This window comes from Oryza sativa, chromosome 6 (genome assembly GCF_034140825.1).
Source record: "Oryza sativa Japonica Group chromosome 6, ASM3414082v1".
NCBI classification, from domain to species: domain Eukaryota; kingdom Viridiplantae; phylum Streptophyta; class Magnoliopsida; order Poales; family Poaceae; genus Oryza; species Oryza sativa.
This window is the reverse complement of record NC_089040.1, coordinates 3023612-3039530: the sequence shown is the minus strand read 5'-3', so window position 1 is coordinate 3039530 and position 15919 is coordinate 3023612. Positions and strand designations below refer to the sequence as shown.

The 15919-nt window shown below is 44.0% G+C and overlaps 3 protein-coding genes across 3 annotated transcripts; all 3 read right to left on the bottom strand.

Annotated features, from left to right (window-relative positions):
* Window positions 1-2209: 2209 nt before the first annotated feature.
* On the bottom strand, window positions 2210-4927 carry LOC4340178 (uncharacterized). Its single transcript, XM_026026563.2, has 4 exons — window positions 4798-4927; window positions 4225-4722; window positions 3528-3748; window positions 2210-3048 (listed from the first exon to the last, which is right to left on the bottom strand). The coding sequence occupies exons 1-4, from the start codon at window positions 4868-4870 to the stop codon at window positions 2401-2403; spliced, it is 1440 nt and encodes a 479-aa protein (XP_025882348.2). The 5' UTR covers window positions 4871-4927; the 3' UTR covers window positions 2210-2400.
* Window positions 4928-8602: 3675 nt separating this feature from the next.
* LOC107278615 (uncharacterized) lies at window positions 8603-9191 on the bottom strand. Its single transcript, XM_015787235.3, has one exon. The coding sequence runs from the start codon at window positions 9115-9117 to the stop codon at window positions 8836-8838; it is 282 nt and encodes a 93-aa protein (XP_015642721.1). The 5' UTR covers window positions 9118-9191; the 3' UTR covers window positions 8603-8835.
* A 2384-nt stretch (window positions 9192-11575) lies between these two features.
* On the bottom strand, window positions 11576-15859 carry LOC4340177 (protein SEEDLING PLASTID DEVELOPMENT 1). Its single transcript, XM_015787414.2, has 9 exons — window positions 15402-15859; window positions 15104-15318; window positions 14826-14976; window positions 14517-14708; window positions 13641-13803; window positions 13285-13520; window positions 12652-12828; window positions 12448-12567; window positions 11576-12335 (listed from the first exon to the last, which is right to left on the bottom strand). The coding sequence occupies exons 1-9, from the start codon at window positions 15774-15776 to the stop codon at window positions 12033-12035; spliced, it is 1932 nt and encodes a 643-aa protein (XP_015642900.1). The 5' UTR covers window positions 15777-15859; the 3' UTR covers window positions 11576-12032.
* Between the last annotated feature and the right edge of the window lie 60 nt (window positions 15860-15919).

Here is a 15919-nt window from a genome sequence, read left to right as displayed (position 1 = left end):
GATTATCCACGTGAGCATCGCATTATCTATTGGAGAATTGTTTTGTAGGGACAAAATTGCTTGCCTATTTTTAATTTTATGTATGTGTAAATGTGTAGCCAATTTATACATGAAACATGTTAATTTTTTTCTAGATTCACCCTTGTTTTCAGCCGCCATGGACGCGGCGGAAGGTGGAGGTGGCGGCCGAGGCTGGGGTGACGCCGTGGTTGCGCTGCCGTCGACATCCGCAGCAGCAATGGAGGGCTGAGAGAGGGCGCTCACCCCGATGATAGCGTACAAAGGGGAGGAAGACCTTCGACTTCCAGAGCGGCCAGGGTTTGGTTCAACTGGAAGGGAAGTGGTTGTCACCACCAACCACTTCCATGTTGGCGTCGAGAACGCCACAATCTATCAGTATAATGTAAGTTTCTTCCTCACAGTCGCATAATATTCTACTCATCTTTAGTTCATTTTAGAAGCATTCGCTTATTTCATACTACTACTAAATAAATCTTGATTTTATATTGAACATTCAAAGATTCGTTTTTTAATAATACTAGTTGGGTGCCCATGCGTTGCAACGGGCAAAAAAAAAAAACTATACATTAATTTTAAATTACACCAATTGAAATGATGGGAAATAATCATTGAGAAATTTTAATATAGCACAAACAAGAAATATGCCATAATTTTATAGTCTTCATATATTAGTAACACAAAGAGCAAAAATGGTTGAATAAAACGCTCGTAAGGAAGCACAACCATGTATGTAAATATTTCAAATCATAGTTGTGGTTCAAATTTTATTGTATTGGCCGTAATCGTGAAACTAAATAGACAAAACCATCCATAGATATCACAAATAATTTTTTTTTCCAAAGTCTTCTTAATAGATTGTGATTTTAGTACCGACGAAGTTGACTACAAATCTTAGTACATTCCACAATGTGATAAATTAATTTTTGAGCATTTTTTTCCACTGACTTCATGATTAGGTTTCTATGAACCCCGAGCCAAAATCAAGAGCTAAAAAAGGAGAGGTACTTTCAGAGATGGTAGAGTTGCATGAGGAGATGACTTATGACTGCAAAGTGCTTGCCTAATTGATCCAGGCTGCTTATGGGCCTCTGCCTTCTGTCCCAATGCCCATGACACTACACCCTCCTTTTGAGCAGCTCATCCTCAAGCTGCAACACGATCTTTGTTGGCTGAGACAACTCCCTAAACAAGGCCTAACATGACTCAAGCCATGCAGCCGCTGCACATTGCTTCAATCCATCCGCCTCTGAAAATCGTGCCGATGCATGACGAAACAAAGCCATCTCACCTGGAAATCGCGCCCAAGGTTGTGTCAGCCGTTGCGCCGCAATCACCGCAGTCGTTGGTGCTAGAGGTTGTGAGCCCTAAGAAACGGCCCTGCTCGTGGCATCACCCTGCATCGCGGTCGCCGACGACGACGTCGTTGCCAAGTCCAACGTCGAGGTTGAGGGCTTCCTGGACCTGGCCGTTGGTGACACGAATCCACCTGCCTGGACAACTTGAAGTGACGTGGACACGGTAGTGGTTGCTGATGCCGTGTGACGATGACCTTCGTCAGATTTGTTGTGTCTCCTGCTTCTTCCAGAGGTCAGCCGCCATCTTCGCCCGAGGCGATGGTGCCACAGCCGGCCTTGTCATCATTATACTCAGCACCATCTTCTGCTGCACTGCCACCTCTTGCTCCATCGCGAAGGCTGCCAGCGGGAACGGCTGAGTTGAAGGTGCAGTGGTCAGAGATGTTAACATCGTGTCCACAACCTGAGTAGAACTTGTTGCCGGTGCCATGAAGTCACTAGTCAAGCCATCGCCAAACGACGTCATTGCTGTCCTCCTTGCCGAAGAAGAATGTTGTCCATCTTTGCCTCCAAGACATCCAGCATCTCTAACTTCTTAAGGATGGCCGTCAGCTTGTCATCGATCGACATAACCACAGGCGTAGGAGATTCTAGGGGTGGGGAGGGGGGAGGGGTGGGGGGAGGTTCTTGTCAGGTTTTGAAAATTCGAGGGGAGAGATGTCTGGTTTTGAGTTTAGAGGTGTTATTTGTACTCACCTAATAGTTCGGGTAATTCGTACTTTTCTCATAATTTAATAATGTACATCTTTTGTGATAAAAATGCTACTATATACTCTCTCCGTTTCTAAATATTTGACGCCGTTAATTTTTTTAAATATGTCTGACCATTCATCTTATTCAAAGAAAACAAAGAAAACACCACATTAATATACATATTGCGGAGAGATACACTATTATCGTCTGTTACAAACTTGGTCATTCTTGTCCTTTTAGGCCTTCATTACTAAATACAGAGATGATCAAACCATTTGTGTATAATACGAAGCATAGCTAATCTTCTTCCTTTTTGAAAGGGGAAGCATAGCTAATCTGATTGTTCAAATAATGGCGACCACTTGGCAGTGGCCGAAATCTCAAGACCGTCCATACAACTAGAACAGCCTCCACTTGCAGTAGAACTCCCCTCGTTCTGTGGTACAAACGACATACTCCCAAACAACACATCCTCAGTGACATGCTCAAGGAGATCATTAACACCACCACCATGACTAAAGCTCTTATCATTTGAAGGGCTGTTATACGTGAAGAAGCGAAGCAACAGAATTCCATCACCGTCCACGCATAATGTGACCGGGGGCAACTTGCCAACGCTCAACTTGCCGTCAAATATCATGAATTGTCCCCACTGTACGCAGTAACCTGCAACAACTGTAAGTGAATCAAAACAGTTCTCTCCGAGATCGAGTACCTCAAGCTCCAATGTGCCCAGTACTGCCTTATCAAGGGCAACCATCTCCAGAGCAACAGTGCCACAATGACCAGTGTCGATGTGCCAACGGTATCTATGAAGTTCTGAATAGAACGATGGGGCATACATAGAATGCCCGTCTATCAACACTTTATCGTCTTTCCTTTCTTGACCCTTAATGACAAGGTAGTATTCGATCAACATAGGCCCAACTGCATATATGCCTCTAGGTGGCCAAATTAGAGGCCGTATCTTATTAGAGCCCTGTGCAGTAATTTGTGAAAGAAACATCAAAGTTATTAGACATACGTGCATCAAATGTTACAAGAATAAAATGAAGTATTAATTCTAGTGCCTAATCATCTGGTACATAAAACACTTGTCCCAGAGATAATATATTGGTGTTTTAACCACTAATCCCTCCATTTATGAATATAACTGTTGGTGTCTATTACTATTTTGACTCTGACCGCAAATTACTCTTAAATGATTAGAGTTTGATGAATGAGAGCTTCACGTTTGTATATATTTAAGATGCCATACACTACGAAAATATGGTGTACTTTTTTTTTTCTTTTTGCGACAAGTGGACAAAGTTAAAAAATGAATAATTCCCAATGTCAGTTATTTCAAAAAGGAGATAGATTTATGTCAAAGTTTAAAGAGCACAACTACAGAAAAGGAGGGGACCCTTTTAAGACAAAAGGTATAAACAAAACAAACTTAGTCATGAAATCTCTCACCGGCCGAAGCTTATATGGTTTGTCCCTCGAGTATTGAAAGACATGATTACGTTGTTGGTTGTTTCGTACATCTCTAAATGCAAATATACCGTAGATCTCCATTGGTTCATCATGGGGGGACGATACATTCAAATCATACACCTGGATTGCACGCCGACAAGGTTCATTCCTGTGGTTGTATCCATTTACCCAACGATTTTTCCACTTTGGCAGCTGGGGCACTGCAACAGGATTTCAATAAACTAGTATTACAGACACAAACACCGTGAGTCATTAACTTGTATCCTGCATTCTAAACATTATACAAAATCTGTAATCAATATTTGTAAACTATACTTCCACATGTTATATGTAAAGATATAGTTCAAACGTAAAAATTAAGTTGTTCACTAGAAATAATAATAACTAAATGGACAAAGGCCATGTTTGGTGAGATTGAGAGATCCTGGGTAGCTAGGTAAGAATATGGATAAACAGGGGCTGCCTAGCTTTTGGTAGCTACTACTAAGTCTTAGAATCTCCAGCAAGCATCTGGATTATTTGAGAGAACTGGATATGAAGCTCTCCTAAATAGGATCTAAAAATTGAAGGAAAAAAAACTATATATGATCATTTGTGATTTATACAATACCTTGCTTATATAAGATTAATAAATACTCCAATTATTTACTAGAAGATGTAGCATGTTAAGACTTACATAGATGCTCCGTCGACAGGATATCTGGATCCAAATGACATGGCCCTTCAACATGTAGAGACCCCTCAAAAATAGGACAAAAGAAATCATTTTGTCGTTGCTTTGCAATTGATACTGTGAACTTCATTTGCTCCATAACCTGATTCTCCCATCTCTCCTCCCTCTCAGCAGCGTAGTAAGGATTTCCATCCTCGTAGCGGAATTCATACCAGTATCCGTCGAAAGAATCGCATTCATCTGGATCAACCGAGAATTCACTTTCGGACTGGTAATTATCTTCTCGAGGGCAGGCCCAGCCTGGAAGTGTCCCTTGCCATTCAGATTCTTCATTCAGAATAGAGTCCATGTCCTTGCCCCAGAGCCAAGTGTTGAGCACCTCACGCTCCAATTCCTCCCTCATCATCCCCAAATCCCGGTCCAAATCGTCAGCCTCTTTCTCCTCCTCCTCCTGCTGCGAATTCCCGTCAATTTTACTAAAACCTACTCCCGACATTGATTCTTGGGGGGATTTCAGCCACAAATCAACAAGAATCGCGAAGCGGGACGGGACCAAAAATAATTTGAATGCCTAACCTTTCCTCCGTAGCTTGTTGGCCCCGGCTGCTCTACGGATTGGGATTGCGATTGGAAAGAAGCATAGCAGCATCGAGTGTGTGTATGTACAGTACAGGAGCAAATCGCTTCCAACACGGACTCTGACTCTGAGATGCATTGCGAGGCGGCTAGGGTTTTCCTTCCTTTCACGGACGGGAAAGCAGAGGCTTTTAGTGGGCCCAGCCCAGCCCAGCCCAGCCCAAGCCCGTACAAGCTGAGCTCTTTCTCATTGGGCTACATCTCAGAAAGGCCTGTTTCTGAGACTCGGCTCGGCTCGGAGCCGACGTGCCTCCACCACCACTCGTCGCACGAGCTTGGCGAAGGTGGAGGGAGTGGCTCGTGGGCTTCCTCCGCGGCCGACACGGCTTGGCGGGTGGGCGGGCAGAGCCGCGTCGGGTAGCCTCCTGGTGGGGCGGAGCCACCCCCAGCTGCAACGGCCCCAGCCTCACAAAGGTGACATAGGGTGAATCTCAGCCCTAGAAAGTAAATCCAATGGCTAAGATTCGTCCACATAATCACGAGTTAAAATTTTACTCCCAATACCTGAAAATTTACTCCTAGTAAAATTTTTACTCCTAAATAAATCTGCGAGTAAAATTTTAACTCATGATGACGTGGATGGATCTCAGCAGTTGGATTTGTTTTGGAGGGCCGAGATTCACGCTATGTCACATTGTGACATGCCTACCTTATGTCACCCAATCCCAATCCGAGGGAGAGAGAGCAGTGGAACTGAGGAAGAGATAAGGTGGAGACTAAGGATAACATGTGGGGCCCACTTTCATTTTTTGCTACATCAGTGTCTAGTCAGCACGAGTGGATCGGGTCAAATTGTTACGTCAACAAAATCAGATGTATATACTGCTATAGGATCCAAATTGGATGGTTTTGTATAGTTTAGGGGTGAAGATTTCTGGTATTGAGGATAATGGATGTCAAACAAACTCAGTGTAAAGTTGAGTGACGGCAGGTGAACTTATACCTTTACTTGGGCATCGGGTTGCAGGAACGGAAGAGGAGGAGGACCAACAACGCTTCCTCCTCAAGCTCATGCCTTCCACAAGGACCATCATCAGCGTCATCGGTCGGTGTTCGCGTCCGAGCTACATAGCGGCAGGCAGGAGGCGGAGGCTGACACCCATGACGACGGGTTCGCTGGACCACCACAAATTTCTAAGGCTCTCTGATCAAGAGCCCGAGGAGTAGGTTCTATGTGAGTTTTATTTTTTTATGTCACGCCATCCAAAACTATACTCAACACTGAGACCTAATGTGATATGATTTTATAAGGTTATGGATGTGTTATATCCGATATTTTGATTTATGGGTGATTTTGAAATTCGACGACATGGAACATAAAAGTGAACATTTTCTTTATCCCATGTAAATAGTTAATATGGGCAGATTGTCGTGAAGGCCGCCTACATTAACTGGGTGCCAATGCAAACATCGTAAAAATGGCACAACACGTGTGGTCAAATAATTTACTCGGGCAGTACTTCTCTATGTCTGCTCAGGTAATAAAGTATTTTTCCTTTATAAAATAATCTCCATAAACTTAAAAATCTTGTAGAAATTTGAATTTAGATCCGATTGACACGGTGAGCACTTCTACGTGATCCTTGCGGTATTCCCTAGCTTTAAAACGGCATGCTAACAACTTGTCATGGCTACCTCTTTTTTCATTTGGTTCTTCACGGGCACCGGAATTTCCGTATGCCATTAGCTGCAGTTGGAGCAAAAAACACCCATGCAAATAGCACATGGCCTTAGACGCCATCCAACGTCTAGAGATGGTGCAAAAGCAAAGGCAACTTACCTCCACCGAGCTGAGCCTAAGAACCGCCCTAAAACACAGGCTGCTAGGGCTGGCAGTAATCGAAAGAGCAAGGAAAAGACATGCCTCAAGAATCACCAACATCAAAGAAGAGGGCACCAATACCAGGTTTTTTCACTTAAAGGTTAACGCGAGGAGATGAAAGAACCACATCCATTGTTTTCACACAAGGCGGATGGGCGGTGACGCACGAGGAAAAAGAGCGAAATGATATTTGATCACTTCTAGGGGATAATTGGAAGACCTAGTCCAAGACAACGGAGTTGAATTGGGAAGCCCAAGAGATTCAGCCCTCGATGGACCTTGCTGTCCAATCTGAACCATTCACTGAAGAGGGGATTTGGAAAGCCATAAATGCAATGCAGTAGACAAAGCTCCTGGACCCGACGGCTTCACGGTCAATTTCTTCAAAACCTGCTGGGGCATAGTAAAGCTTCACTCCATCCATGATCAGAGATGCAATGATCTAAACCTTCTCAACTCGGCTAATACTGTTCTATTACCAAAAAAGGAAGGCGTGGAGAGTAGCACCGACAATAGGCCAATAAGCCTCATACACAGCATTGTGAAAATTCTCTTCAAGGTGCTAGCCCTGCGACTTCACCTGGTCATGCAATCCCTAATCTCGGTCAACCAAAGCGCTTTCAACCGTGGCAGGAGCATCCACGATAACTTCCATTATGTACAGAACATGGTGAGAAGATGCCATCGCAACAAGAGCCCAACTCTATTCTTCAAGCTAGACATTTCCAAGGCATTCGACTCTGTGTGTTAGGCTTATCTGTTGGCTCTTCTACAACAGTGGGGCTTCCCGCAGAAATGGAGGGATTGGGTCGCAGCCCTCCTCTCAACCTCTTGCTCCAAGATACTCCTCAATGGGGTCCCAGGAAGTAAAACATGTCATGGGTGTGGACTACGGCAAGGAGACCCATTATCCCCGCTTTTCTTTATTCTAGCAATCAGCCCACTACATGCCTTCTGCCCGAAGCCACATACCTCAATTTGCTCAGCAAGCTTAGGGCTAGGGTCGGTCACCATGCCTCTGAATCTCAATGTACACCAACGACGCAACGGTCTTCATCAACCCAAAGAAGGACGATGTAGATGCATTCGCTGGCCTCTGTGAATGCTTCGGACAAGCAACAGGGCTATGCACCAACATACAAAAATCTCAGGTGAAGCCAATTAGGTGTGCCAGCATAGACCTCGACGACTTGTTGGAAAGCACGCCGACGACCAGAGCAAGCTTCCCAATGAAATACCTAGGGCTCTCCCTAGCCATGACAAGGCTACACAAGGCAGACCTCCAGCCACTTTTTGACAAATCCGCAAGACACCTAGTAGGCTAGCGAGGAAGAAACATAGGGATAGGGGGGGAGGGGAATAACACTAGTCAAGTCAATCCTCACGTCAGCAACCTGTCTACTCTGGACAACTCTAAAAGTTACGAAGGAATCCCTTGAGGTGCTTGACAAACAGAGGAAACGGTTCCTTTGTGCAGGGGCCGATAACATCACAGGCGAAAAATGCAGGGCCAACTGGGCAAGAACTTGTATGCCAACAGCTTATGAAGGGCTAGGGGTGTTCAACCTAGAAAAGTTTGCACGAGCGCTGAGGGTAAGATGGCTATGGCATGAGTGGAAGGCCCCAAATCAAGGAGAAAGCCAAAACTTGGGTCTCAGCAGGAGCAAAACACCTTGCGCTTTTAATTCCTTAGGCTTTGCCATTTTTTACAGTTCTTTATTTCTTGTAAATGTAACATTTACTCCTGTGCTGGTTCGTTAAAAAAAGGTATTTAAGGATAATTCGGTTATAATATAACCACGGTCATCTTTGCAAACTTTATTACTACCACAACCATACCGATAGTCCACATCGTAGGCTCGCAGCTCGATGAGAACTGAACTTGGCTCAATTACAACTTATACAATAGCTCACCACACCATACAGCTCGATCGATTAGCTTAGATGGTGTTTGGGTGGGAGGGGCTAAACAAAAGCATAAGTCTCTAGAGGAGAGACTTATGTTTTTGTGAGAGGGACTAAAATAAGTCCCTCCCCTCCCAAACACCACCTTAATTAGCTGCGCACAACAACACAGTGAATTAATTAGTAGTTACTAATTGATTGATTCCACGTAGGGAGTTGGACAGCCTCATGCAAAATTCCCACAGGATCAATCAATGGTGCTGAGGATCGGGCCCCCCGGGGCTCGACCTCTTCGACTCGGAGTACGGCATCGCCGCCGCCACCGCCGTCTGCGAGCTGATCGTAGTGGCAGTGTTGCTCCCGGCGACGACGAGCATTCTCCGCCCGGTGATCACGGCCAGCTGGAGCTGCACATGATCATGATCAGGCTCGCCGCGCGAGACGGCGGCGGACATGACGACGAGCAGCAGCATCAGCACGACGGCGGCGCGCACCAGCGGCGACCTCAATGTGCTGGATGAGGAGTAGGCCATGGAAAAAGCTAGAGGTCTTCTTCTTCGTCTAATCTCCTAGCTTAGCTTAGCTTGAGAGTGAGCTAGCTGTGTTCTCAGGCGCAGGTTGCAATGGCATGCATGGTGCTGAATTTATAGCTAAGCTAAGCTGATCGAGATTCGAGGGGCAGTTTCCGGCCGTTACCGTGAGCACTATCGAGCTAGCGACAGGTGTAGAGAGTGATGGGTGGTGGTGATATACCGGAAGTGGATTTTTGTCCCTAGAGGAGACATTCCCTCGTTTTGTGCATAATGTTTAAATAGTTATTAAAAAAATTTAAAAAAATTGTCAAGATATAGATTAATATATGATATATCTTTTCGCAAACATGTAAGTTAAAATTCGACTTATACGATTCGAAACAAAAATAATAAATTTGACTGTGAATTACGCTTTCTATTCATAGTCAAATTTTTTGTTTTTGTTTCTGCTTGTATAAGTTGAATTTGAATATGCATGTTTGTGAAATTTTTTCAATTTTTTTTATGACTCTTTAAGTGACAAGTAAAAACGAGGGGATATCCCCTTAAGGATGAATAGAGTTTTCCGTGATATACCTCTGTGGCGCACTGATCTCTGCCATTCATGTCGACGATGCATGCATATGACCTCACACACAAAAACGGCTCAACTTTTCATTTTTAATTCTGCCTTAACAAGGCAGTGCAAAACTGTGATCCAATACAAAATCCAATGCTATGCATGCTGAGATATGATCGATTAATGCCATTATCATTTCTGTTGCATAGTGATCACAATAACTTAAGACATGGATGCATGCATGGTCCCTTCTTGATATATAGTAAGATTTTTAGGGGGAAATTTTATGAGCATGTTGCACGTTTTAGTGGGCACTGGCGGTTGTTTAGTTTTGTTTGGACAAAAAAGGAAAAAAAAAAACACACCAGGCCGTTAGCCAAAGCAACTGCCATTTATCGTTATGAAATGGCCACTATATATATCTATATATGTTCATTAATTCATAAGCTAGCCAAGTCAGCTCACACGAATCAGCAAGCACCGTGATCTTCAGCCGGATCTCATTTGCTTCTGGTTGCCACAAGCATCGATCATCAACTTTTAAATACATACTCCCTCCGTCTCTAAATATTTAACGCCGTTGACTTTTTCAAACATATTTAACCGTTCATCTTATTCAAAAACTTTTGTAAAAGATGTAAAACTATATGTATACATAAAAGTATATTTAACAATAAATCAAATGATATGAAAAGAATTAATAATTACTTAAATTTTTTGAATAAGACGAACGGTTAAACATGTTTGAAAAAGTCAACGGAGTCAAATATTTAAGGACGGAGGGGGTAATGGAGTATATTGATATATATACTTGATCTTTATTACTCTCTTCATGCCCATTTGTCAACGTATAAATTATACAAGTTCCTCCACGTACAAATCCACTTTCAAGGAGTACCTGCAGTACACAAAAAAGGCCTTGTTAAAAGCCAAATAAAGGCATAACTAACCAACCTATGTGGCCATATATAGGTGAACATGCATGTAGGTGATAGATCAGAGAGTACAATATGCAGTACACACACATTCAGTTACCTAGTTGGCCTCTTCTTCCTTAATTTTTCCCTTTAAATTTTCAGAGACCCATATATGCATCTCCGTGTCATTTTCCACTGGTCACAAACGGAAGCAATGGGCGTACGCGAGGCCGCCATTAATCGCGTGTGTGTTCTAGCTATATTTCTTCTTTTGCTCAACCACCGGGCTGCTCCAATGGCGGCCGGCCCAGGAGGACCCCATGGCTCTGTGGCCACGAACTTCACCTGCCATTGGAGGCTTTAAGCTCGTCGACGACGACGACCCTGAGGGCGACGAGCAGCCACGGTTTGCTGCATGCGGCGCAAGGAAGAATGATGAATGCACACAATGGGAAAGTACTCTGTTTTCTATTTATCTCTCAAGGGGACATCCTTTTTGTTTTTTCCATGCCGCCTAAGAAGTCAGAAAAAAAATTCTGAATTTTGTTGGCAAGGTATATCGATATGTTTATATCACACTATAAATATGCAAGTTTAAATTCAAAAGTAGAAAAAAAGTTATAAATCATTATTCGTAGTTAAATTTATTGTCTCTGTTTCTACCTGTGTAAGTCAGATTTAAATTTGCATGTTTATATAGTAATATAATGCATACTTGATACTTCCTTCGTTTCAAAATGTAACTATTTCTAACTACGAATTTGAACATGGCTCCATCCAAATAGCTATATGTTGGGATGGGAGGGAGTATTCATCTATTATAATTCTATAGGAGGACGACATGCGCAAATGGAGGACGTCTCCTGGAGGGGGAAAAACCATCCACATAATTCTTTGGTCCCAACTCACAATGGGAGATGATAGTAAGAATGTGTAGTACACCGAGCTAGTTACATGCATGCATCCGGGAGACATGATGGTATAAAGAAACCCGGCAGCCAAATGTGTTTAATTTCACACTGAAACTCAGCAGCCAAATGTGTTTAATTCCACACCGATATAAGATTGGGCCAGTAGCATGTGTCGGCAAACATTTTAATTGCATTTACAAACTCGCAGCTTGAGCTGTATAATAATCCCAGGAGGGAATGTGCCTAACAACTAATGACAGTATTTATCACCCCCAGCTCACAAAAGTTGCCAAAATGATCCTGTGAGTCATCTGAAGGCCGTCAGGTTTTATTTCTGACTTCTGAGTCGGAACCGATTCTGTACTTCTGTATGCGTAATGCTGCACTATCTATCCAACTTTGTAAATTACAGCCACTTTCTGATGGATGTTGTTACCATGTTATCAATAGCAACCCAGGGAAGTGGAAACTGGAAAAAGAATTGACATTCATACAGCTAGGAACAGCAGGAGGGTAAGATAGTGAGTGCTACTCTGGGAGGAAAGGCAGCCTGCTGACACCGTTCTGTTTATAGTCCATGTCATCTGAATTGTCTGAATCTGTGAGCTCAGTTGCAGCTTCTTGCTTGACAGACTTGCCGCCTTCTTCCACGCCTACGAATTGCGGAAGAATTCTGAGGCATGCGTTTGGCTCCTGGCCTATAGATTCCCACTTGAGCTTGAAACTTTCGACTAGATCCACCTGGGAAGCGATGATGCTTGGTGGTCTGGGCAGTAGCTGCACGCTTTCACCTTTTGGGATCACTACTTGCTCGATTGCCAATCTAGCTTCCTGGCAACAGGAGATGATTGTTTATGTTATTCATGAAGGTGTTGATCAGAATAGGTCAAAACTGCTATAGCAATGGCAGGAGAGATAATGTAAAGGAAAATGGTAATCATACCTCCAAAGCATCAGTTTCCTCCGAAGATCTCACTTCAGTATCTTCAAAATCCATCAACCCATCCGTGTGATCATCAACAAGGGCACGAAGTGCCCTTCTGATTTGCACCAGGGAGTTTGTCTATACAAATAGTTAGCCAATATCAACATTCTGTCACATCAACAATTAACAGTGCCATGAAAATTAACAATGCTCTATACAAACCTTGGTGAAAAAAACAGGTATATCTTGAGACTTCACAACAGCCTGAATCTGGGTATTCTTCTTGAGCTTCGATTGCAATGCAATCACTGCATCAGCTTCACTGATGTTATAAGTCAAGGTTACAATGTCCTCCAGCTCCAGCTGTTTAATGGCTTGCAAGGCAGTCGACTCCGAGATCTAGAATAGCCTATCCAATAAGTTACAAACTAAGTATAGGAAACTTAATAAAGAGTTGACAGTGCGTGAAATTCAGCAGTCATCCGATGATAAGAGATATCCAACCAAACAAAGGAAGGAAGTTGCAAACTTGGAGGCTTCACAACGTAAGCCATGAAACAACTTCTCTTCCCTCACCACTCCAACAATAACAGCCCACAGCTACACTTACTAAACAAGAACTAACAGGGTTTTGTTTAGGTGTACAAGGCTTAATTAATGCCTTGGAGGTTTGGTAGCTCACCATTACTTCAATGTGCCATACCTAAAAGCTGTAAATATATTAAGCCATACAGCACAGTTCATACCAAATAATGCAAAATAAAGCACAAGTCCAGGCAAAACCTTGAGCAAACAAATGAAAAGCTGAAGTACGAGAGAGGGGGTGGGTGTGGGGGGTATTGAAGAAATGCATACCCCATAAGCATATAGATTGAGGTCTGGTTCAGCTTCAGTTGATCTCCCTATATGCCCTTCAGCAGGATCAAGATTAAATGCCGAGTCTAAGCTTCTTCTTGCATTGCTCAAAGAATCAGTGTCCAATTGAGTTGCACCTTCAGAAGGACCAAGATCCAACCGTTCCTTTTGCACATAAACTTCCTGTACTGGCCCCTTTGAACCAACTTTACGAATTTCAACATTAGGCATTTTGCCTGCACCAACCAAATCGGACTAAATCATGCTGATATTGGAGTTACACGTTTTATATAAGATATTGTAGCATCATATCTAACATGATAATGCAGCTTACTAATGCCATAATAAATGAGAACCTGCAAGCAGAGCATCTACAGTATCTTCCAAACTACGATGGACGCGCAATTCAATTTTGGAGACAATCTCCGCAGCACATGTAAAAGTCGATGGACCCTTGCGCTCTAGGACAGTTTTCTGGACCCCTCTTCGATTAGCTTCTTCATCACCAAGGGTGACGCTCTTTCATAAAAAGAAAGCATATTGTAAGAGATCTCCATGACAGAAATGGCAGGTACAGAAATTCAGAAAGCACATGAAAGAACATTAGATGCTTCTGTGTATTCCCAATGAAAGCTGAATAGATGCTATAACAGTTAGTTTCTGAATTGCCCTTAACCATTGCTTTAAATATGCATAGTCTTCGATTAAAAAGCATAGAAGCAACCTTCAACAAGCAAAACATAGTAACTAAAAATTTACAAGCCTACTTGGAACAGTCACGATGAACCATTAACCAATGGTGGAAGGGAAGCAGGACTGCAACTTGATTTAATACTCGTATACAATTACATAGTTTGCAGTAAGATTTCGCTGGCTCTTCCATTCTGTATAAGTTAAATAACTGTTTTTGGAAACACACCCTTGTTAACATCAACAAGCAAGCTGGAGTATACTGATGATCAATATCACAATCTTTCCATGTGTGATACTATCTCACTTTATCTCTCATATGGGATAATTTGAACGCACAGATAAACTACATGGTAGAGACTACAGACAGGAACATAATAGCACACTACCTCAGAATTGATTCAGTATTGCAAAGATACTTAGGAAAATAAAGAGCATGTTTCTAGGTGACTAAGATTTGGCGATCAGCATGTTCAATTTGACATATTAATACATAACTATTCTAGCTACATTGCATAGAATAAAATGCAGCATATCATTACCTGCACACCTCCTACAAGCATATCTAGTGATGGATTCATGATCAGATTCTCTATTGTTATTCCATGGGCAGTGGCAACAAGTTGTATCCCCCGTTGTGCAATGGTGCTAGCAGCCATAGCCTCTAGCTTCGTTCCAATTTCATCGATGACTATTGCCTGGGGCATGTGGTTTTCCACAGCTTCTATCAATACCTGATTGAGATTGAGAGAAAAAAAAAACAAATAAGCACAAATAGACATTGGTGTGTTAAAAAGAGCTTCAATTATCAATTCACATGTAATTGGTTTGGCATATATACGATCACGGACCTTATGCTGCATATCTTGGTTAGGCACTTGTAACCTGCGGGCATTGCCTATTCCTGGGTGAGGAATATCTCCATCTCCACCTATCTCATTGGATGTGTCAACAATCATCACCCTCTTCCTATAATCATCAGCTAGCATTCGAGCGATTTCTCTGCAAGTCAAGGCAAGCAACTTGTTGCTACACTAACACTGATACATTTCTCGATCACAATTAACAAATGCACAACTCTCCCGATTTACATCGGAATCAAAATCAATACTCGTCAGTCCAAACCTACCTTATGACAGTCGTCTTCCCCACACCCGGTGGACCGATGAGCAGCAATGACCCACCATCCTTCACCAAATCCTGCAGCAAATTAGCACTTCCAGGCACGGCACGCCCAACCCGGCAAGTGAGGCCTATGATGGCGCCCTTCCGGTTGCGAATCGCGCTGATCCGGTGCAGCGTCCGGCTAATTCCAGCTCGATTGTCCGCTCCGAAATCCCCAACCTAGCACAATGCGAATCACCAATTCACCATAAGCAAATGCTGCTAAATTCACCATGAGACTAAGTCTAGCGATCGGGATCAACCTGGGAGGTGGCGTGGCGGAGGTCGTCGAAGGAGATGGGGCTCTGCGAGAGGAGGAAGTCGCCGGAGGGGAAGCGGGCGAGCGGCGGGCGGCCGAGGTCCATGACCACCTCCACCAGCGCCGGGAGCTCCGGGTGCCCCTCCACCCGCCGCCTCAGCTCCCCGGGGAGCAACTCCAGCAGCCTCCGCATCTCCTCCTCGGGCCCCTCCCCACCTCCCCGCGCCGCGCGCGGTGGGGCCCCCAACCGGCGGCGCCGACCGACGGAGAGGAGGGGGCAAACGGCTATCCGGCGGGGAGCAGCGGAGCGGAATCCATAGGGCGCGCGGCGGGGGAAGTGGAGCGGGAGGGGTGGGACGAGGGAGACGCCGAGGTGCATCGCCGGCGACGGCGGCGGCGGCGGCGGCGGCGAGCACTCGAGTGGAGGGAAAGAGCGCGAGAGCCCAGCGTTTCGGCTTTCCTATCGCTTAGGTTGACACGTGGCGGATTTAGATCCGTTCGATCTATCCACCTGGGGGAGAT